Raw genomic sequence first — 23,722 nt, 5'->3', positions numbered from 1 at the left:
TTTTGTACAAGCTAATGATGTTATTGACTGGTGAACCCTCAGAGAGTCTGTAGCATCTCAGAAGAAAACAGCTCATTGTGTGAGTAAGAGTTAACCGTTAACCTAATGAGTTTTCACCTCTTTCAAGTGGAGGCCGTCCAAGATTTACACGGCAGAAATGTCCTCAACAACGACACAGTGTTCGCCGTCTTCGCCACCATGCGTGGCATCCATACAGAGTCGCCTTCAGACAACCAAAACAAACCAGGACTCTTCACCAGTGACGTTAAACTTTAAACTCACCCTGAAACACATCAGATAATCGTCTGCTCTTCAGGAATCCCTTTATAGCTGCATCCATCAATCGTTTGTGGTAAGAACCCCCCCTGAATATTCATTATATTCAGTATGTGGTTCTGTGTCGTGGTGTTGTGTTCAGGAGCGATCACATCCTTTTGGTTCGAGCGAAGGAAGTCGAGTCGTACTTGATGAGAGACGTTCTTTTTATCGTTGTGCCCAGATTTCCAACATGATGATTTGATCTTCTGAGAAGTCTGTTCTGTCTATCACCACCAATCACAGGCTTCAACCAATCAGCTTAATGAAGGCAGGAGGTGCTACATTCTCTGTTCTTCTTTTAATGAAGAAATACTCATTCAAGGAAACTTTATTGACACGACACAATTCATACAGTGGGTAAATTCAAAGTTTTAGTTTTAGTTAGTGACAACGCAGAGAGATGCAGCGTCACCTGGTGTCATGTTTCCAATGCAGATCGTTGACGGCAGCTCTGCTAAACCCTGTCCACACATACAAAATGAACTCTTCCAAATCTTACTCATCATCATCCTCCTAATGATCATTTCACAGGTAAACCCAGTAGCCCCGCCTCTAAAAAACCAAAGCCAATGGCTCTCAGGAAGACATAAGATCTGCCTCCCATCACCAGTTCTGTGATTTGAGAGTTATTTCTAATTATTCCAGATATCCTTCTTGTGTTGTTCTTTTTAATCATTAATAATAATAATATAATATATAATATAATAATAATACATTGTTTTACTTTTATTACGGTGCAAAATGTTTGAAAACTAAAATACAGTGAGGTCGTTTCTGATCAGGCCCGGATGAACACAAACACCTTCACGCTGTAGCTGTATTAACATTTCCAGTGCAAACAGTTACAGATACAGTTGCAGTTACAGTTACAGATACAGATACAGATACAGTTACAGTTAGAGTTACAGTTAGAGTACAGTTACAGTTACAGTTATAGTTACAGTTATAGTTATAGTTATAGTTACAGTTATAGGTATATTTACAGTTATAGTAACAGTTACAGTTATAGTTATAGTTACAGTCACAGTTATAGGTATAGTTACAGTTACAGTTACAGTTATAGTTACAGTTATAGGTATAGTTACAGTTATAGTTATAGTTACATTTATAGTTACAGTTATAGTTATAGTTACAGTTATAGTTATAGTTACAGTTATAGTTATAGTTACAGTTACAGTTAGTTACAGTTACAGTTATAGTTACAGTTATAGTTACAGTTACAGTTACAGTTATAGTTACAGTTACAGTTGACTCCACTGACTCCTACCTGCATCGACTGCAGCTGCACGCGAGGCTGCGCTGCTCAGAACACAACGGAAAATATAGTTTACTGTAGGACATCTCGGCTCTGCACTGTCCACCTGTGGCCCCACTGTTCCCAGCACTGTTCCTGTGGCTTAGACTCAACTTTCATCACTTCCCAACCTTTCTGGCTCCTGACTCCTTCAGATGAAGCATCGTCTTGTCACCAACACCAGATTTGTTTGAGGTTTTTTAGAGATGAAAAATAAAGATAATTTGGAATCAAACATATTTTTCCCACTTCAGTATCATTTTAATCATCTCCTGACCTTTAGATTTGTCTGGCGGCCCCTTGTGGGTGTCCCGAGCCCCCGGTTGGGAACCTCAGGTCTAAGCTGTAATCTCTCAGGCTTCGCTCCACATCCATGAAGCTTCAGCTTCAGTTTGTCTGGTTTAGCTGTACTTCTTACATCCTATTTAAGCTTTTAGCTCAATGCTAAATGTATTGCTAATGTTTAGCAGTTAACATGTAATGTGATGGCATGTCGTAGTGCTGCAGTGTTTTAGCATTAAGCTCAAAGCTGGAACTAAAGATTTTAGAGGTATCATGTCATGAATTAAACTATTACTATCATCAGGATGATGATGATGATGATCAGGATTCACCCTGTGGAGAACGTGAATGTTTGCGTGAAATTTCATTACCATCCCTCCGGTAGTTATCTCGATATTTCGCTCTGGACTGAATGACATCACTGCTATTGCAGCTAAATAATGAATGAATGAAAGTTAACAGAAGGTCACCAGGGAGCCAGTGAACGGTCCCTCTACTGCTAATTATTTCTGCTAAACTCCTTTTCCTCATACGTCCTGTAAATACGGTGTTGTACTTTGATCCAAACTTTAGAGACACTAGTCAGATGTTGGTAAAAGTTACATAAGTGGAGAAGTGGACTTCATTAAAACATTCATAATGATCTTTATTAGACTCATATTCACAGTTAAGAATCCCCTTCTGGGTTTAGTGAGACAATATGCACGGCTGGCTGATGGTTATTATAAGCATAGACAGGCACAACCCATTAATGAACACAATACATTTTATGTAACAGGTGGAAAATGTTCTAAAATGCAAATCAGTGTAGAAGTAATGTAAAAATAATGAATCTCTGCACAGCTCATGTATATGTAATGTATTTATCTTACAAACCAAACATTAACATTAACATGAAATAGCGGCTGTAAAGCTTACTTTAACCGCACTCTGTATCTTTTATTGTGCACTGTCCTAATTATGCAATGCAAACAGTCATTAAGCATTTTAAAGTTTGCTATCATGAGCGAAGGTCAAGTTAAATGCCAGCTCACAATATTCTGAACTTTCCACTTTGAGTTGTTTGAAATGTCATACGATGCTTCGTCTCTGCTGCTCGGGGAGTTACACTGCGGAGCTTCTGTTTATCGAGTTTTAGAAGATACTTTTAACTCTTTTAACTTAATAAACTCACAAATTTCAGTTAAAACCGAGCACTATATTGATATATGAAGGCAGTGTAGCAGTATGTCCTCTCGTGTTAATTGGGAATAATCAAAAAACCCCAGAGCACATTAATATATTATCAGGCTTGTCAGACACTACAGTATCCGTGTCTCAGTATTTTATCTGTGTAACTACATCGACTGAAATCTGAATATAAAAAGCAGAAATATTACATCCTTAAGCAGCAGCATGTGCATTTCCCTAAAATGATTAACTGGAAAACACACTTTGTAGAAATCTTCCTCCGGCTGGACGAGAAACTTTGAAAACGCGTCACATTACAAACAATCAGCTGTGATGATTCATTTCAGGCTCTTTAATATACGTACGTACGCGGGGGAATAAGTGAGAGTAATAATGATTGAAATGAGTTTTGTTCTGAATGTTACACTGAAAGAGAAGCTTGGCGAAGCTTCCTGTCGACCGGCTCTTCTGAAAAGACAGACAGGTACTGTGGTGATGTACTGCATTTGTGTACTGTATAGTTATACATAACTGCACATTTTCTGTAGCCTAAACTTTTTTTAATTAAAGTTTTCATAAATGCAAATAAACAGCTAAGAAGTTTTAACACTATAAATGCCAGAGCCGGCTCAAACATGCACAGAGACCACTTACATACTGAGTATTACAGAGAGAAGTAAAAGAAATGATTCAAACACTTCATGGTCCCCATCCAGGAAGAGGAAGTTTAGATAAGGTGGGGGTGTGGCCAGCTAGAGTCTCTCTTTGGGACCATGCGGCCTGTTCAGGTGAGTTTGTGTTGTAAGATACAGAGTTGGCTTGTTTTTTGATCTTTTTGGTTGTTTTCCTGTTTGGTTTGCTTCTTGGAGGGAAAGAGGCTGTTAAATCTAGTCTGTGGTTTAGGCCTCCACCTTCAGCACCCTCTGAATTTTCTACCCCCTACCCGAACCAGGGTTTGTATTCCCACCCCGCTTTTATTGGTGCAGTTGGTGAGAGGCAGGGGTAGATGATGGTAGTGCGGCAATCGGCAGTTACATGTGGCATCTAGGCCTGTGGCCTGCGGTAGCATTGTAGCAGCTAACAATAGCTAAAGCGTTGATAGTATGATAGTATCTTAGCAGTTAGCATTGGCAGCTAGCGGTTAACATTAACAGTATAGGTGAATCTAGCTTTATTGTCTTCTTCTGTTCCTCTTAGCAGGTAGTGGTTAGCATTAGCATTAGCTAAATGGTAGCATCGGTACTGGCCACTACCCGGAGCATCTCTGGGTCAGTTGAACGTGGCGGTGCTGTTTGGATGGTGTAGGAGCAGTGTGAACTGGCACTGGGAGGGGGTGACTCTGGGACGCCGGAGTTCACTGCCTAGCCTCCTGGAGGTGTCGTGGGACTAAGTAGGCGAAACACCATTGAAGGGAGGTTTCCACCTGATGACCCCCAGAGACGTGTTAGGAATCACTGCTCTTTGGCAGGTATAGAGGCAGATTAGAGCTCCGAGGTTCTTCACTGAGAATGAATCCTCTTTTTGAGCACAAGTATCTTGTGTTTAAATTAACCCCAGAGGTTGAATACTGTTGACTTTGGTGACCCTCTGACTTTTCCTCCAGCGCCACCTTGAGGCTGACACATGCGTGTTGTGAAGCGTAGATTACCAGAATCATCCTGAACAGCATGAACACACACAGTGCAGCTCACAGCAGTGAAGGAGGCAAAATAAGAAAGAAAGAGGAGCCATGCTTCCTGCAGGTGACGAGGTCTAACAGCTCTGACAGATTAGCTGCTCCTCACTACTCAGAGCGCTGGACCCACCACTGTGCCAACCAGTAATCACACCGTCGCACACATCCTCCACGCCACCTGCCTCACCTGGACAAGAAAGGCAGCTATGTGAGATCACTGTTCAAACTCTGAGTATCCCCTCAAACGCTGAGGAGTTTCTACATCCACGGAGAGCGTCCTGACGAAAGCAGACACCTCTTTAGCGCTGTTCTCTATCACGTGAGATGAAACTGATCAGTATCTGCCATGTGTGGCAGCAACAGCGGAGGCGGGTGATGACGAAGCCCATGTGACGTCACAGCGATCCGCCCGGAGGAAGCTGGACACTTTTGGCCCAACTCCAGAGACTGGAGCGATGAAGAATAAAGTGCAGATTTACCAGCTGCAACATGAGAATAATCATGATAAAGCATGCATAATTAGAGTTCAGTAATATGTTATTCTGAAATACGCCTTTCTGCATTTAAATTTGTGTACTTTAAGTATATTTTGCTGCTAATAATTGTGGTTAAGATTATGAATACAGGACAAAGTATTTCTACACTGCAGTATATACTAACAGTGCTGTACATGTTGTGTGTGTGTATGTGTATGTGCGTGCCCACAGTGTGTCCCAGTGGAAAGTTCGGTAAAGCCTGCGCCGAGGCCTGTTTGTGCACCAACAACGGCACCTGTAATCCCATCGACGGCTCCTGTCAGTGCTACCCCGGATGGATCGGCGACGACTGCTCCAAATGTAAGACGCAGCAATAGCTTCCCTCCACCTTTCACCTCCCTCACCTGTCCACCGTAATTCTGTGTTTTACAAAGACGAACCAGCTGAAATTAATTCCCTCTGTGCGCTTGAGCCGACCATGAACCAGTCAGAGGCGCCGATTACCACGTCGGCTGTGACGTTAATTATCCATCTTACACTGAACAGAGCTTCAACAATCACTCCATCAGTCGTGAAGCTAATGAAGGAACAGACCATCCTGATCACGTCCAGTCCTCAGGCTAGTGTGTGTGTGTGTGTGTGTGTGTGTGTGTGTGTGTGTGTGTGTGTGTGTGTTCATGGTTGTTATTGGCAGCATGTCCTCAGGGCTCGTGGGGCCCAGACTGCATCCACACATGTAACTGTCACAACGGAGCCCAGTGCAGCGCGACAGACGGGGAGTGTAACTGCAGCCCTGGATGGACGGGACTCTACTGTACTCAGCGTATGTCTCTCTCTCTCTCTCTCTCTCTCTCTCTCTCACACACACCCACACACACACACACACACACACACTCACAGATCTAATAAGGGAATCTGTGATTGACTCTCTGGCTGCAGTGGAGCCACTGAGGTCTCCTTCTATGAATATCTCACACCTATACTTCCATCTGGTGGCAAATAAAAAAAACTGCACGCCTGAAGACATTCATTCCTTTGTTGCCTTAAAGTCCTTCCTCCTTTCCTTCCTTTCCTACCTCCTTCTTTTTCCTCTATGGCCACCATTTGTTTAAGAAGCTGTTTAAAACATCAGTAAACAGAAAGTGATGGCTTGCTGACATAAACTCAACTGAAAACAGCACAGAGACAATATGTTTGAAGTTTGACCTCGTCAGCTTCATTGATGTAAAAACACCTGTTTGGATCATTCCACAGGTAAACAGGCTGATTGGTAACAGGTGATAGCATCATGATTGAAAGGCTCAGTGGTTCACAGCGAGGATGGAGCGAGGGTCAACACTTTGTCAACACGTGATTTGATGAAGCAGATTAATACCTGGACTCAGGAACACTTCGGGAAACTGCTGTCAGTTTTTATTTTAGTTTCTGAGTCCAGACTTGGTTGGAATCAGGCCTGTATTGTTTCCTCCCCCTTGTGAGCATGTAAGCTTGTATATTTCTGGGTTTGTTTTCATGCTGTGTGAACATCGTTTTCTCTGATTTGTTGGAGTCTGCTGTTGGGGAGTTGCTGCGTCAGCAGAAACAAAATGGAGAAAAGACAAATCACCACTCTGGAGCGTCTTCACTCGCTCTCAGAAGTTGTTTAAATCTGCCTGAAATGCAAACTGGGTTTGGTTCAATCTGCAGAGATGATCCATGTTGGCTCCACTGGGACAGAACAGATTAGCCGATCCCAGAAAAGCTGCTTCCAAACACACCTCCGGCTTCGTGGATCATCTCTGGAGTTTGACGAGCGGAACAGCTGACGCTGAAAGCGGCCTCATAAGGACGTGCTGTGTTTCCTCCACAGGCTGTCCCACGGGTTTCTACGGCTCCCAGTGCGCCGAAGTGTGTCGCTGTCAGAACGGAGCGGACTGCGACCACATCAGCGGACAGTGCTCCTGCAGGACGGGCTTCATCGGACAGAGCTGCGAGCTCAGTGAGTGTGTGCACGTCGTGCTCGCTTTGCACGTTAGTTTCTGCACAGTGTCGCACTTTCAGGTGAAAGATGCTGTTCATCACTGGTCTGGTAACATATTTCAACAGTAATGAAAGTCTCATCACACTTCAAATTAAGTTGACTTTAAATGGAATAAGTCTGTGAATATTAAGACGGAACAAACGTTGTTGATGCCACTCAGGCAAAAGAAGGAGGCGACATAATAACGTGTCCTGTGAGCAGACTCTGCAGCGCCGTTTATAACCTGCTATCTCTCCCTGCGCTGTACGAGACCATGTTCACAATAAGCAGGGCTGCTTTATGCCACTGCTGTAGTTTACTTTTGATTTTTGCATCAACGCAATAAAATTCGATTTTCCAGACATTTTATTTGCTTGATTACCCAAAACAGTCGATTTTACCCAGCCGCCGCTCTCCTCTGATGAGCTGCATCATGAGCATGACATCAGATTACACATAAAAGATTGAATCCCTGTCAGTAACCCAGTAAAACCAGAATACTACAGATATTATGAGCATCTAGTTTACATGATACAAAGCCAGAAGAAAATAGAAGTGTAATGTTCTCACATACTGAGAGGAAGTGTTTTGTTGTAACACAAATAATGTACATATAATAAATAGATGCAATGATAGAGAGAAAAGTTTTTCATTACCAAGAACACGAGACATTTGGCTCTAGTTCAGATGGAAATAAGCTGTTTCAACCCTCTGCTCCTGCGTCCAGAGTGTCCTGCGGGGACGTTCGGTTACGGCTGCCAGCAGCTGTGCGAGTGTATGAACAACGCCACCTGCGACTACGTGACGGGAACCTGCTACTGCAGCATCGGCTTCAAAGGCATCCGCTGCGACCAGGGTGAGAACGAACGGCTCCGCTCTCTCTGCGGGTTTAGATCTACGAGATAAGATGACGGTCTGTTGGTGTGTCACAAGTTCAAAACAACCAACAGGAATTTGATGAAGTCCTGTGACCTCATCAGGGCCGCAGTTCAAAGTTCAAGTCTAATAATATAAAAATCAGCAGCAACAGCAGATGAAGGAAACGCAACAAAAAGTGAAATGTGGGGACTTTTATTTTGAAACTGTGAAAAGAAAATGCTATGCTAGGTGCTACGAACGTGTCAGAGACTGAATGTCTGTTTGCCTGTCCGCTGTCTCTGCTCCCCGCAGCGGCTCTGATGATGGAGGAACTGAACCCCTACACCAAGATCAGCCCGGCTCTGGCGTCAGAGCGCCAGTCGGCCGGCGCCGTGCTGGGCATCATCTTCCTGCTGCTGCTCATCATGGCCATGCTCAGTCTGGTGATCTGGTTCCGCTACCGGCAGAGAGAGAAAGGCCACCACGTGCCGAGCGTCACCTACACGCCGGCCCTGCACATCAACTCCACCGACTACTCGCTCTCAGGTGACACATCGCCTCCTGTTTTTCTGCTCTGTCCTCCAGGTGCTTCTCTTCTTCAGGTGCTTCTCTTCCTCAGCTGCTTCTCTTCTTCAGGTGTTTCTCTTCTTCAGGTACTTCTCTTCCTCAGGTGCTTCTCTTCTTCAGGTGCTTCTCCTCCTCAGGTGCTTCATTCTTCAGGTGTTTCTCTTCCTCAGGTGCTTCTCTTCTTCAGGTGCTTCTCGTCCTCAGGTGCTTCATTCTTCAGGTGTTTCTCTTCCTCAGGTGCTTCTCTTCTTCAGGTGTTTCTCTTCTTCAGGTGCTTCTCTTCCTCAGGTGCTTCTCTTCTTCAGGTGCTTCTCCTCCTCAGGTGCTTCTCTTCTTCAGGTGCTTCTCCTCCTCAGGTGCTTCTCTTCTTCAGGTGCTTCTCTTCCTCAGGTGTTTCTCTTCTTCCACAGGAAGAACAACCCAATCCAGGACTGGAACTAATTGTTTTCATGAGTGATTATTTCTTTCGATTAATCGTATCGATGTTTTCGTTTTGTTTACCATCATAAGAGGAGAAAAGCAGCTAATTCTCACATTTTAGATGCTGCTAACAGAAAGTGTAAGCATTTTGGCTTGATAAATGACAAAAACGATTAATCGATTGTTGAAAAATTGATCGTAGCTGAATTAGCACTGATCTGCGCTGTATGAGAATATGAGCGTCTGCCATCATGAGCAGCAGTAAGCAGATGAACGAGCGACTGGAGTTCCTTCTCTTGGTTCCAGTTGGAGTTCCTTCGTTTTGTTTTGCAGCTTTTGGCGACAGCGTCACTTTATACCTTGTGTCAGGTGGTCAGGTGTGCGTGTGTGTGTGCATGTACATGACGGTGATGATAGAGATGTAAGAGCCTGTGCTGATGTGTGGTGACAGCAGGGCTGCAGTGCACGGGCCTGCTCTCGTCCGCAGAGTCCTCCCCCAATAACAGCTCTGTAGGCGGCTGCTTCTCCAACCCCAGCTACCGCACCCTGGGGCCCTGCAGCTACGCCGCTCACTACGCCAAGCCAGACAAGAGGAGCTCCGCCAAGGTGCGTTCAAGGACTTCCTGACTTGAAGCTCTCAGAGTTTGTCCACAGGGACAAAACCTTCGGGGGCTGCAGGGTGCTGATGAGTATCCATAAAGTTATTGAAGAGGCATTTCATATTTCTGAGTATACAGAAGATCAAAACTGTAAAATGTAAATTGTCCTCTTTCACCAGAAAGTGTCAATAAAACTTCTGACCAAGTGACTACTCAATAAGCCCCTCCCCCAGACAGCAGTTGTCCAATCATAGCATAGCAACCATAAGCAAACGAGCAAACTGTTAATTAACTACGGTAATATGTGAGGTTACAAGTTATGTTTACGAAACAAGGAAACAAGTCACCCAGTGACTGAGTTAGCTTTAGCTTTAGCTTCATTAGCCTCCTAGCTTCGTCTGGTTAAATCTGCCTTGGCTGGAAATGAGAAGCAGCTTTTGTCTGAGATCAGAGACTTTAAACAAAATTTTCCAAATATTAAATCTGCTGCTGTTTTCATTACAAACTGCGGAGCCACAACAGAAAAGCTGACACACATCTGTTCACACATCTGGACGAAATCCTTTTATCCTAAAACACCGTGTTATCTACAGGTGGACTCAGTTTTCATCGGGACGTGATGCATTTTGTCATTTCTTTCTTTTTTCTGCTGTGTTTTCGTTCTTCGTGCTTCCTCAGATGAAGACGAAGAAGCGACACAGGAACAGTGCTCCGGAGTGGGGGGCCTACTGTAACCTCGGTGAGCTGGGTCAGTCGGAGCTTCTCCTCCTCCTTGTTTTCATGCCTCTGAGCTGCCGACAGCACCGATGTTTCTGCTTCTTGTGAAAGTGAAATCTCAGGAACGCCTGCAGGGAATTTGGTCAGATTTGGCACAAATATCAGCTAAAGTTCAACGATGAGCTGAAGTTAGTGGTCAAAGGTCACCTGTTATATATTGTGTGACCTCACACAATATATTTTCGACCATAACTCAAGAATTCATACGCTAATGATGTCAACATGTCTCACAAATGTCTCAGAGGACTTTCAGGTGTTCCTTCCTTTGTTCTGCTCTGTTTTTACCTTTCAGGACCTTTTCTCTCTCCCCCTGCAGGTGTTTACTGCATCGACCGGCGTTACAGCTACCACGTGGAGCCGCGTTACAGAGGTACAGTGTCAGGTGGACTGAGCCCGTGTGACCCCGTCAGCCTCTGAGCCCCCAGCCAATCCTCTTGCTCGAACAGTTCCCTCAGCCAATGGCTGCCTCTCTTGCATTTTAAACCTCAGCTTCATGTTGCGGTGTTGAAAGTCAGACGTGAAACGTGCTGCATGTAACACGAGACCACACGATATTTCCACTGGATGGAAGCAGCCATTAAAAACATGGAGTCTGCCACACACACACACACACACACACCCACACCCACACCCTCAACACTTCGGTTGTCCAAAGCAGGAAGGAGGAAGTACTCAGATACATTACTGAAGTACAAGTACTAACTCCACACTGTAGCAATACTCTGGTCCAAGTAAAAGTCCTGAATTGAAAATCTGACTCAAGTAAAAGTACATAAGTATCATCTGGAAAATATACTTAAAGTATTAAAGAATAAAAGTCCTCAATGCAGACATTGGCCCTGTATGTGTGTGTGTATATATATATATATATAATTCATGAATGAATGTTTAATTTGGGGCCACAGGTAATAATTATTTTCCTTCCTTAATCTGCTGGTTATTTTCTTGATGAATCTATTTATTGTTTGATTTGTAAAACTCTAACTTATTTAGTTTTCTTTAAAACAAGAAAAAGCCCCAAATCGTCACATTTCCATGAAATACTTCAGACATTTCTGCAAGAAAAATGACTTCAGTGATTAATTTGGCTGCAGATTAATTTTCTGATGATTTATAAATCAACTTATTGATTTCTCTACTCGTTGAGCTCAAATTTAAATTTTTACAAAGCATCGTATTTTAAAAGTTCTTTATACTGTAACCTGAACGCTCCGTCTCCTTGTCGGGATAAAATGAGTGTAACTGACCTGCTGACCAATCAGCTGCTTACAGGTGTGTTTGTGTCTCTGCAGGATGAACCCGACTCCTCTCCTCCTCCTGTGTTCTCCTCCTCCTGCTTTGACCCCGTCACTCTTGAACCTCACCTGGAGAATCTCTCCTGCACAATAACCGAATGCTGAGTGTCTTCCTGTCACATGATTCTGTGTTTCCTTCACTGATTGTCTGTTTTTTACCTTTTTAACGGCTTCTGAACGTTGACGTTGGCCTTGAAATGTGACTTTGATGTAACGATCTCTCTAACATGAATGTTTCTGAAAAGATAAGTCTGCTGATAGTCTTCATTTTTCTTCTTTAGCCACAAACACTCACTGCAGCACCAAATGTGGATTAATCCGCCGCTGAAAATAGTCCCCAACAGATGCTCTATTTCCTCCTGTTTGTTTGATGAAAGACTACAGAGAGCAGCTGTTTTAGGGAATCACTGAACCTTTTTTTTTTTAATGAAGCTATTTATTTTTGATGTTTTGAAAGATTTAAGTCTTCAGCAGGAACATTTGGGCTTCAGGTCACACAGAGAGAAGAAAAACAAAGATTAACAGCAGCCTCATCGTCTAACAGCAGAATGTACAGAAATATCGTTTGGAGTCATTACGCTGGAATGTTTCTTACATGACATCCGAGCGCTCAAAGATCAGTCCTGCTGTTACTGGTCACCATGGTAACTGATGACCAGACAGCCTGTTTGATTCATACTTTGCAGGAGATGTTTCAGACGTGACGGGAAACATTCAGCTTTGAGCATCTCTGGTTTTACATCATGTTGAAAGTCATCTCGTAGCTACATGCGAATAGTTTGTGGTCACACGTGGTAACGGACCCACGTGGTCTTTATGTTTTAGACTACATGAAGGGCTCCTTGTCCAGCACCTGCTCCCTCAACAGCGAGAACCCGTACGCCACCATCAACGACCCGCCTGCCCTGTGTAAGCACTCCGAGAGCAGCTACGTGGAGATGAAGTCACCGGCGCACCATGAACACATGACACACTGCTGCTCCGCCGCCATCATCGCCACCACCACAACCACCACCACCACCACCACACCCGCCAAGAACGTCTACGACATGGGTACGTTTGAGGCCAGAGGGGGTGTTTTTATTTCTACCTTCAGTTCTGTTTTATCGCAGACTAAATCATTTACGTGAACTCGTCTTTCTCTGTCAGAGCCAACCATCAGCATCGTGCAGGGGGCCGGCGGCGTGGCGCCTCCCAGCTACCCCCAGAACCCGTACGACCTGCCCAGGAACAGCCACATCCCCAGCCACTATGACCTGCTGCCTGTGCGCCCCAGCCCCTCCCACAGCCACAGCCTCGCCCTGCACAGCCACAGCCCCCCGCTGCCCGGCAGCCCCACCAGCTCGCTGCTCTAGACCCCCAGCACCCAGACTGGACACTGGACCAGTGCTCCCAGTTCACCCACAGCCAGGAAACTGTGAGCGGGGACAGGAAGTGGAAGATCAGCTTTTTTTTTTTTTTTTTTTTTTTTTTTTTTTTTAAATGGGTGAGCGCAGGTGGACTTTCCGAGGACACGTTTCATTGGGACTAATATTTTGTGTGTGTGTGTGCACGTGTGTGTGCACATGTGTGTGTGTGTGCAGTGCTCTGACTGTTGCGCTGCTCATTGATATGTTATCACTGTATTATATCCAAACTGTTCGAGCTGTTTTTGTGCCAGTCAATACTACATATTAGTGTCGTATTGTAATTCCCGCTCATCACCAGAGGGAACGAACGCGTCCGTATGCACACAGGTAGACCTTTTCCTGATACGCCGATCAGTCTTTTTGTCACGTCCCGGGTCAGAAGACGGAGAGTCGAGGACAAAACAAGAAGTGACTCGTGTAAATTCGTCTTCAAACTCGACTCGTACTGAGAAGTTGCCAAAGACGAGACCGGGGCCCAGTTCACACCTGGATTCAGCGGATCTACCCAACCTGTACAAAGAAGAAGCATCGTGGGGCATTATGGTCTGCAGTGCAAACAGACTTGTATGACAGCTCTGGAGAAAAGGTGCTCATTACTCTGATAAACTCCCACAAAAGGGGTGAAGAAAAATATGTGAAGAAATGCACACAGACTGCAGTCTGGTCCGATTTACACTACCTGTACAGTTCTGGTATTTTTACACATCGTTTCTTATTTCCTGTTTACATATTTAAAGATCCTGCAGGATCCATATTTTCTCTCTGAAAAGTTCTCTTTTTGTATGTGCTGTAGGCAGAGTGCTGTATTGGCTGTACACTTACTGTACACTAGTGATTATTATTGTGATTTTCTTTAGTTGTGTCGAGCTTAATACACATGCATGCCAAAGATTATTATAATAGTTAGCCAGGAAATCCCTTAACTGTGTCCTCTGGTGCAAACTGATTATTGTCATCTGTCTCAACGTGGAACGACTCTAATCTGAAACGTTCTGGGAATATTCACTGCAGGGCTGCAGCTAACGTTTACTTTCATTCTGATTAATCTAATGATTATTTTTTCAATTACTCATTTTACCTATAAAATGTCACAAAATGATGAAAAAAGCCCAAAATGACGTCTTCAAATGTCTCGTTTTGTCTGATCGACAGTCCAGAACCCAAAGAAATTCAGTTACTGTCACACGAGAGAAAGAAAAGCAGCAAAATTTGGCAAAACATTTTTGCCACTTAACAATTAATCAATCATGAAAACAGTTAACAAACATAGTTTTTCTGTCTGCGAATCATTTCAGCTCTGAAGCTCTGATGTATTTGTTCCAGCAAAGTCAGAAGTGGAAGTACTTCTCTCACAGAATAAGAGATTTTTGTTCCCAAACGAGGAACCTGTTTCTAATCTCACTGTAAATGTTTCTGCTCTTACATATGAAGCACAGCCGTCGTGTCTGAAAGCCTGCAGGTTCTTTCAGTCACACTGGTCGGGTTTGTTCATAACGCTGCTCGTTGTATGTTGGCAAACAGCAATAACAGGACGTGTTGACAATCAGATGTGAACGGCTTTCTTTTCCCATGTTTGGTTTCCCGCTTTTGTTCCTTTTGCTCTGGCTTTAACTTGCTTGTGCGTCTTTTCTTCAGCTCTGATCCAAACCATAGTTTCAGATACAATAGTTGTATCATGTGCTGCTTGTTGGTCTTTTGTTTTCGGCCCTAAACTCAATAAAGTTGTCATAGCTCAGGGGAGTGGTGTCAACTTCAACTTCAACTTCAACTTCAGTTCATCGCCAGAGGCTCTGAACACTTTATAAAACGACAGCAGGTGACACCTTATTACATGAAAAGCACACAAACATACACAGTAATAATGTTACTATGACAACAAGGTGGAGGTTAATCAGTCAACAGTCAGAATAACATCACATGTTGCACCTTTACTTCAGAGAAACGGCCCAAATGACCTCTGGTGGAAAGAATATTTACATTTATATATAACTGTGTCATCTGCATAACATCATGTTGACAGATAATGGGAACCTGCAGAATGCTTCCTGTACGACTCAATATAACAATCTAAAGATGAACAAAAAACTTTATTGCCACCCTGAAGAGACAAACCTTCTACATGATGAATTTTGTGAAGGAGCACACTCACCTGTTAATACATGTGTGGCCTGAAAAAAAAATCCTGAAAACACAACGTCATGAATGATCCTGACTTTTCATCTTGTGCCAACATTTGGACAAAAACATGGTCATTGTATGTTAGCACTAGCACAGCTGCTGTACTCGTTATTATGTAAAATATTTTCAAAGAAACTGAACACGTTCCATCCTGCCATCAAACAGCGAGCGTGTGACGACCGCACACCTTTTTCACAGAACACACACACCTGTCACAGTTAAACGTGTCAATAATGAATTAACGAGGGCTGAATTCCATTTACCCACACAGGTGTTCTCACTTTTCTTCTCTGATTGGGCCTCGTAAAGCTCAACCTGGTGACCTCTGTGCATCGCTGCGTTGTTCTGCTCACCTTCAACCTGAGCTGAGTCTCATCAGTCACTCAGAACACCTGTGAGGTCTGCAGGGTCTCTCAGGTGTGACACAACCTGACCGACCAATCACACTTCAGGACACGTTTCTGATCAATTAGTTAATTTAGTGGCTATTTATCTCCTGGGTCCTGTACTTTCTCAGTAATTTCCTGGAGAAGAGTTTGTAATTTGGTACTAATTAAATAGAAAATGGAGATAGAATAATTAGCTACTCATTAATTTGAGTTTGTGGGAAAGAGAAAGTTAATTATCCAGAAGCAAACACAGTTAACAGAGTTGAGTTTGTGAGCAGTTTGATTCCAGAGACATTACACAAACTGCTGTTTCATTAGAGCGTTAATTGAATCATGTTTTTATTATTATCATTATTATTACTGGTTTTATCTAGAAATTATACCAAAAAAATGCAATTTACCATAACCATCTGTAAACAAAACAAAAAAAAACTCCACAGCAAATCCTCACATTTGAAAATCTGGAACCAGAAAATTTATCGACAGTTTTGCTTCATAAATAATTAATAGTTAGTGTCGAGTGATGATAATTAATATTCAGCCAAGAAATTAATTATTTCAGCAACTCATTGATTAAATGTGTCAGCTGTGATCTCAAACTGACAGACTCATTTAAACCAAATAAATCTACATTTACTATTGGGAATCATGTTGACTGGTTTCAATTAGAAGCTCACAGAAAAGACTAGTTTGACTAGTTTTGGACTTGAGCAGCACTGACGAGTAACAGACCGTCACATGAACAACTGGAGGCAGACTAACCGAACACGGCTCTGAGATCAGTTTGTGTTGCCGTAAATTAGATTAAATAGGAGATGATGTAAAGGTTTATGACTGGTGCGCTTTATTAAGATGAACTGATAACTTAAGATATAGACACAATTGTACAATTTATCAATCTGTACAAAACATAAAAGCATTCATTTTGACCCCCCTCTTACATTTAACCCTCCAAATTCACTGAAATGAATCATTTCACTCCGACACGTTTACACTGGAATTACAGTCAGTTATAGATTCAATATAGTAAAAAAAAAAAAAAAAAAGAAAGAAAAAGAAACCAAAACACACTTCTTAAAAAAAAACACAGAACAATGGAGGTACATGAACCAGGATCGGAAATCATATTCTCAGAAAAAAGGAATCACTTCTTCAACGGATTGCCAGCGAGCGAGTCTGGAGCGGCTCGGCTGGCGGCGCCGTCTGTTCGAACAAAAACGCCATTGGCGCTGCCAGCCAGGCTCGGTCCCTCCAGAGCTGCACGTCGACCCCCTGCCTCTAAACACACTCACTCACTCACACACACACACCAAGCTCAGGCATCGTATATGTCTGCTAACACCATCACACACCGACACGGCCAGAGCCTGGAGACTGAACAGGACACACACTCGGGAGTTTTAGCGAGTAGGTTGTTAGCGAGGCGTCTGTCACTGCGCGGACTGGGCGCGGACTGGGCAGACTGGGCGCGGACTGGGCACAACGATCAGCTTGTTAAGCATGTCCTCCTAGCTAGCCAAGCGGAACCCTCAGCACATCTCACGGACAGTAATGACAATGTTAGCTACATAAGGCGATACGACGCGGTGGTGCAGTCGTACAGAAAGCCATGCATTGTGTTGAATCAGAGGCAGCTCGGTGTACGTAGGCTTAATGTGACGGGGACAACACGGCCGTCTGTCTCCTCGACGGACAGACGAAGCAAGGTTACTGGTTAAGGGGCGGCGGGTGTGATGGCGAGCTGTTGGCAGGTGGACGAGAGGCGTCTTCGGACAGGTGAAGGAGGCACTGTGACCTGAAGTGAGCGGACTGCGGCTGAATCCCCTCCAGTCTTTCCTGGTTCCTTGAGTCTGGATTTTCAAGCTCAGCAGAGGAGAAGCTTTCTGTCAGTTAGAGGATTTAAGGAAAGACTTGTGAGACTCGGCCTGTGTGTGAAAGATTTTGGTTTTTGAAAAGCGGCTGTATGTCCGATCTGAAGAGGAAACGAGGTCCAGATTCTCGATGTGCAGTGAAAATCTAATCCTAAACACAAAATCAGGTTTGCTAGATCAACTATTAAGGTTCAGTGCAAGAGTCTGGCACACTCATGAAATCCAGCCGAGCGCGTGAAGACATTTTCCTTTTACTTACTTTCTCAGTGCGTCCTAACTAGAGTTACATGCAAAGCGTACTTTTCTACACGACAGGAGGTTTGATTATAATATTAGTGAGTATCATAAGAATGTCGTACAGGAATACAACCAGATCCTCAGACTGCTGCTGTTTTCTCTTTCCTTCATTTGCTATAGAAAAAAAACCCAAACAGCAATGTGCTAGTTTCTGCATAGTTGTCGTCAAACATGTCAAAAATGATGCATACTGGCGCCCGGCGGACGAGCTCGTCTGCAGGCGCCGCCCTGCCGCTGAGAGCGGGACGACATGAAGGCCGATGAACCACGCGGCACGACAGACCGCCGAAGCTCACCCGAACCCGCCACCTGCTGTCACCACGGCGACGACAACGCTCACGAGGCTGCGCGCTGCGTGCAAGCTCACGCCCGACCTCCCCGCTGCGCACTGAAGCTCGGCGAATGCGAAAGTTTCTACGTTTCACTAGCGTCATATTCACAGCAATCAGATCGAACGGCGTGACCCTGCCGGAGCACCGGGGCCACGCGGAGCACCGGGGCCACGCGGCGCTCCGGACGTCCACGTGGTTTCCACAACAGTACATTGCACTAGAGAGGAGGGGGGAGCCGAAAATGACAGAGGACGAGCTTGTATATAGGAATACACTTCAGAGCAACTTCGATGTGCTTTAAATTCATATATACCCAGTAGTAGATATATGATACAAGACAGAGAGATCATAAAAAATGTGGAGAAATCAACAAGAGCACAAAGTCTGAAGAGAAGAAAAGAAATCACATTCATATATTAAGACATTTTTGTGACATGTCAGCGCATCTACAGTAATGAAATCTAAAGTGATATGAAACGCCTGCTGCCTGCTGTCCTGCAGTAGCCTAACGACAGAGGGGCTCTGCTTGGGGGGCCACCCCCACGCGGTGACTTCTTATACTGGGGAATATTTACCTGGGGCAGGGGGAGGAGGGTCTGGGTGGGGGCAGGTACAGAGAGGTGCGGGGTTGGGGTCACAGCCTTGAAGCTGTGGCTCGGCGCCCCCGCACGCACACAGTACACTGAGGCAGTCTATTTTCTGAGGGCGGGGTTTGAGAAGTTGTGAGCTGGCGGGGGGCAGGGAGGCGAGGATTGTGGAGAGAGAGAGAGAGGGACAAAGGGGGGAGGAGGGGTAGCAGCAGATCCGAGGCCGGGTTAGATGTTCTGACAGCACTGCATCTTTGGTTTGTTCTCGGTGGGCTGCACCTGGATGTTGACCACGTTGTTGCTGGGCGACATGTCGCTCTCCTGACGCTCCGACATCTGCTTCTGGGAGACGATACGGTAGATCTCTGAGGGAGGGGGAGCAGAACAACAGCGTCACTCGGAGTCTGACTTCACATTCAGCCACAGCGCACCTCATGATTACTTCTGAAGCAATTCAAAAAGCCAAATTGAGCATGAAATGAACTGCTGTCGCTGACGTGACCCCGTCAGCTGACGGCTGATGTCCTGGAGGAGGGTTCCAGTTCTTCCTGTGGGGTCAGCTGACAGGAAGTAGATTTTGATGCAATAAAAGAGTCACAGTGAACATTTCTTAATCATGCTAATTCCTAAATATCGTCCAGCCAACCAGAACGTCCCACATGTTAAGAATCTACTGTTAAATCTCAGCAACAAATGAACCTTTTCAGTGTTTTTCTCATATTAATGATCATATATTTAAGTCTTAAAACTGGATTTATTGGATTGTATAAATTACATAAGAGAAATGCACAACAATGGCAGCCTCATCCTTTAACTTGACTCCATATTAGTTCTGATATCAATCGATATGAAGATGTGGTGTTGACTGACACATTACAGCACAGACCAGACAAGGTTTAATACAGACTGACACAGACGGCAGCAGGAAAAACTCAGAACAGTATTATCTCCGCTGCTGGTCATCATGATAAAAAAGGTTTGCCACTCCGACAGATAAACCATTCAGACCACATTACGTAATAAAGATAATCCAGCGCAGCTCTGCCGCTGTTTGAGACTTCCTCCTCACACAAAGAGCAGCTTCAGCACCGATAATAAAAACAGCTGCGACAAGAACGACGAGCCGCGCATCATTTCCTCAATAAATATCAAGCCCGTTGGTTTTTCTAAGTGTTAAAAGTCAAGGAAGCGGGAACTTTTGTAAATGAGCTCGCTGTGGATGAACCTGCACGTGAAGTCAAAGACGCCTCTCGGGGCTGAAGGGACAAACCTGTCAGAATGGTCTGGAAGGCCGTCTCGACGTTGGTGGAGTCCAGAGCCGACGTCTCCAGGAAAGACAGACCGTTCTTCTCTGCGGGACAAAGTCGAACAACACGTTAGCCGTGTTTCAAACGTGTAGAACTCCACAGACCCGTTAGCACAAACACAGTTCTAACCTTCACTGAGTGAGGTGCACAAAACTCATCTCATCTTCATCATCATCTCAGTGATCCAGCAGAGTCATTAGAGAAACACGGTGTGATCTCGTTTACGAAGCATCAGGTGTTCACCTCAAGTCGACTCTGAGCTTCGTCTGAATTTTAGACTGTACCTTGGCCGACCTCGGTATTTTAAAGCTTTTGGATATTTTTTCCTTTTCAGAAATCCTATAAATATTGTTGCTGATGTCTTTCTTCAGTACAGCTGACCTGTGATTGTGAGGAATATATTCACAGTTTAGCAGCTCTCCTGGCTGACTTTCCTTCATTCGACAGCCGAGCTGAGAGTGGAGGCGTCGCTCTGTTTCAGTCGGATCTGTCGTTCGGTCATTTTGAGACGAGGCTCGGTGTGTAAAGTTTACAGCCGGCCGTGCTCTTATTCTGTGCACACTGACGCACCTAATCACCTGCAACTGACCGACAAAATCAGATTCCACTAATGATCTGAACGATTGATCATCAAGTCGTCAAGTAAATGTTATTCTGAAAACGATGTTGAAGTGATTTTTGTCTGCAGATCATTTGTAGGCCACAGTTCTTCTTCTATGGTGGTTTGTTGTGGCACATTTTACCTTTTACCATTTTACCTACCTGTTCATCTGTGCCTCTTGGGATGTTTTAAGGTGTTTTTTAAGATAAAATCTTGATGATTTGATGATTGATTGTATATTGTAAATACTAGTTATGATTTTGGGGTCGCATTTCTATTTAGTTCTGATTTTGTGGCATATTTTGTGTCTTCTGTCTGTAACTCATTGTTATAGCTGCACATCTCGGCCAGGAGACTCTGGGAAAAGCATTTTAAATCAGGTGTTTCTGGTTAATAAATGTTGAAATAAAAAACAAAAACAAACAGATCATAAAAATGTTACCAGCAAAAGCCCGCGCCTCATCGGTGGGAACAGCCCGGAGGTGACGCAGGTCGCTCTTGTTGCCCACCAGCATGATGACGATGTTGCTGTCAGCGTGATCTCTCAGCTCCTTCAGCCAGCGCTCCACATTCTCATAAGTTAGATGCTTGGCAATGTCATAGACCAGTAGAGCCCCCACAGCCCCACGGTAGTACCTGCAGCAGAGCCACATACACACTGAGGAATAATGCTCATCATCATCAGTTATCATCAGAGCCAAATCACTGGAATATCACACGTGATCTGGCATTTTGGTAAACAGACTGCGGCCTGTCAGCGTGTTGTATTAGTCCAGCTGAAGGTCAGCTGAGTATTTGGTTTCATTTATCATTCTTCACAAATAATAAACAAACCTAACTAATGTAATTGGCTGTCATCCATAAACCAACATAGAGCTGAGGAGTGCATAGTGTAGAACTGCTGAATATGACAGATGGAAGGCTACAGTATGCACATTTTGTGTGCCTTCACATCACTTCTACCTTTATGTTTTGAATAGGAAAACAGGCCTGATGGGGCCACGCAGCAGGAAGTCATCACCTGTACTGTGTAAAGACCCGAGGCCCCGCCGACATCCTCCTCTATACTCACGCTGATGTGATGGCACGGTAGCGCTCCTGGCCGGCTGTATCCCAGATCTGGGCCTTCACCGTCTTTCCATCCACTTGGATGCTACGTGTGGCAAACTCTACGCCGATGGTGCTCTTACTCTCCAGGTTGAACTCATTTCGGGTAAAACGGGACAGCAGGTTACTCTTTCCCACACCCGAGTCACCAATGAGGACCACTGAAACACATTTTAAAACAACCTATAAGAATGATGCAAAACACACAGGATGATAGAAAATGTACATTTCATGAACCTCCTGTGTGAACATTGCTCGAGTTTTTCCTCATATTTTAACAGCAACTTTCTAAAAGCACTGATGATAAGAGCACTTTATGATCTCTATGCTGCTCATTAATCATTTGCCATTATGGTTATTTTCAAACAATATATACATACATGTTTCTACTTTTTATCTACTGCTCTGTGTTGTGTGTGTGTGTGTATATATATATTTAATAATTTAAAACACCATAGGTATTTAGTACATGTTGTTCTGTATAGAGTAAAGCTTCTAACGTGATATATAAAACATGTAGCTGTAAAAAATTTTTTTTAAAGATATCGTTAGACTTCTTTATTTGCTATCGTTAATCAATAATTTCCGAATATCTTCCTGAATACGTTATATTTTCTTCTTGTACGCGAGTCTATACCGGAATTTCGCAAAGGCTACAGAGAGCAGTTTGTTTACTTTGACAGGCGTTTCACTGACCTATTGTTTGCTAAACCAAGCTTTATTACAGTTAATAAATACTAGCTTGGCTAACAATGAGCCTAGCTTAGTAAGCAGCATGATTTCCTGTACACTGATGATTAATCGTTTTTCTGGTACATTTTAATATCGTTAATTAGGCTGTACGCTTGGCTAGTTGGATCGCAGGAAGATGATGTGATAACGGTTAACGTTAGGTGTGTCCGACGTGCGGCTGGTCCGCGCCCACTGATAGAAGCTAACATCAGCTAACAGCTAACGTTAGCCAACGTTCAAGACGCGCTGTCGTTTACCGATAACTAACGGAACGTGACGAATAAACCACAATCGAAATTTCCGTGGCTTAGAGAAGAGCCGTTTCATGACATCCAAATTAATTACACTTGCTGACATTCCCCAGAAAGCTCGTTGAAAAGCAATCAGAGCACAAAGGTTGACGGTGGCTACGTTAGCATAGCCTGACAGTTAATCAGCTGGCCTGTTTAGCCTGTCAGCTAACAGGACTGTAGACCTGCAACAATAACGACAAGAATCTTTGTTTTACCTTTGAACAAATAATCATATTCGTCATCTCTAGTGCCCATCGTCTTATTGAGAAATGGGTAGTCCAAGATTTAATATGATCTAGTGAAAGGAAGGCGATCTACTGTATTTTACTCTTCCAACGGGAATCTGTTTGGGAGCCGTACTTCCGTAATTTCTTCTTCTTCTTCTCTGGCAGCATACTGGCAACACAACGACAACTTCGACATCTCCTGGCGAGGAGATGGAACTGTCCAACACTTCTGTTGAACATTGGGACAATTCAGCACTTGTCACTAACACTTACTGAATGTCTTTCGAATAAATAAATAAGCATACTAGTCCTGTTCTATGTTCTATGTGCTACTACTGATAACCGCTTTGTCACTGCAATCAGCCATTGAACTTAAACCTCCCACCACATAAAAACTTTTATCACTGGTGCATATTCACACTCGGGCTCACTTTGAGGATATAATGTCTTACTATGTTTGGTATCACTTTATAAAGGGTACATTTTTGGCTTTCATTTTAGCGTTAGTTGTGGCACAATGGTGAAAGAAGTATTCAGATCAGATTTACTTAAAAGTGCCAATACAAGCGATAGAGGTATCATCCCCCCTGTTAGCAAAATGACCAAACTGCATCTCCCTTGCTAAGATGCCATCCCCCCTCTCCATCCCCTGGGCTGTTTAG

At 44.0% G+C, this 23,722-nt stretch overlaps 2 protein-coding genes across 2 annotated transcripts in view; one reads left to right on the top strand and one right to left on the bottom strand.

The window, feature by feature from the left end:
* The window catches only part of LOC121604549 (multiple epidermal growth factor-like domains protein 11), a 96,254-nt gene extending 83,085 nt beyond the window's left edge, over positions 1–13,169 (top strand). The window contains exons 15-24 of the mRNA XM_041934102.1: positions 5,447–5,575; positions 5,910–6,038; positions 7,065–7,193; positions 7,942–8,070; positions 8,385–8,618; positions 9,511–9,665; positions 10,337–10,406; positions 10,752–10,805; positions 12,556–12,783; positions 12,880–13,169. Of these exons, the coding sequence (XP_041790036.1) occupies positions 5,447–5,575; positions 5,910–6,038; positions 7,065–7,193; positions 7,942–8,070; positions 8,385–8,618; positions 9,511–9,665; positions 10,337–10,406; positions 10,752–10,805; positions 12,556–12,783; positions 12,880–13,085 (1,463 nt within the window). The 3' untranslated portion in view covers positions 13,086–13,169. The remainder of the gene's footprint in view (positions 1–5,446; positions 5,576–5,909; positions 6,039–7,064; positions 7,194–7,941; positions 8,071–8,384; positions 8,619–9,510; positions 9,666–10,336; positions 10,407–10,751; positions 10,806–12,555; positions 12,784–12,879) is intronic.
* Positions 13,170–16,527: 3,358 nt separating this feature from the next.
* Positions 16,528–23,202, bottom strand: rab11a (RAB11a, member RAS oncogene family). Its single transcript, XM_041943045.1, has 5 exons — positions 23,049–23,202; positions 21,774–21,969; positions 21,144–21,337; positions 20,064–20,144; positions 16,528–19,158 (listed from the first exon to the last, which is right to left on the bottom strand). The coding sequence occupies exons 1-5, from the start codon at positions 23,086–23,088 to the stop codon at positions 19,022–19,024; spliced, it is 648 nt and encodes a 215-aa protein (XP_041798979.1). The 5' UTR covers positions 23,089–23,202; the 3' UTR covers positions 16,528–19,021.
* Between the last annotated feature and the right edge of the window lie 520 nt (positions 23,203–23,722).

The sequence above is a fragment of the Chelmon rostratus genome, chromosome 1 (genome assembly GCF_017976325.1).
Source record: "Chelmon rostratus isolate fCheRos1 chromosome 1, fCheRos1.pri, whole genome shotgun sequence".
NCBI classification, from domain to species: domain Eukaryota; kingdom Metazoa; phylum Chordata; class Actinopteri; order Chaetodontiformes; family Chaetodontidae; genus Chelmon; species Chelmon rostratus.
This window is presented reverse-complemented; position numbering and strand designations above follow the sequence as displayed.

Bases quoted from the DNA above. Each gene is read 5' to 3' on its own strand.
- rab11a (XM_041943045.1), bottom strand. From the start codon at position 23,088: ATGGGCACTAGAGATGACGAATATGATTATTTGTTCAAAG. The intron at 21,338-21,773 runs GTGAGTATAGAG...GCTCTGCTGCAG, and splicing joins TACCGTGCCATCACATCAGC to GTACTACCGTGGGGCTGTGG. The intron at 19,159-20,063 runs GTTTGTCCCTTC...CCCCTCCCTCAG, and splicing joins CTTCCAGACCATTCTGACAG to AGATCTACCGTATCGTCTCC.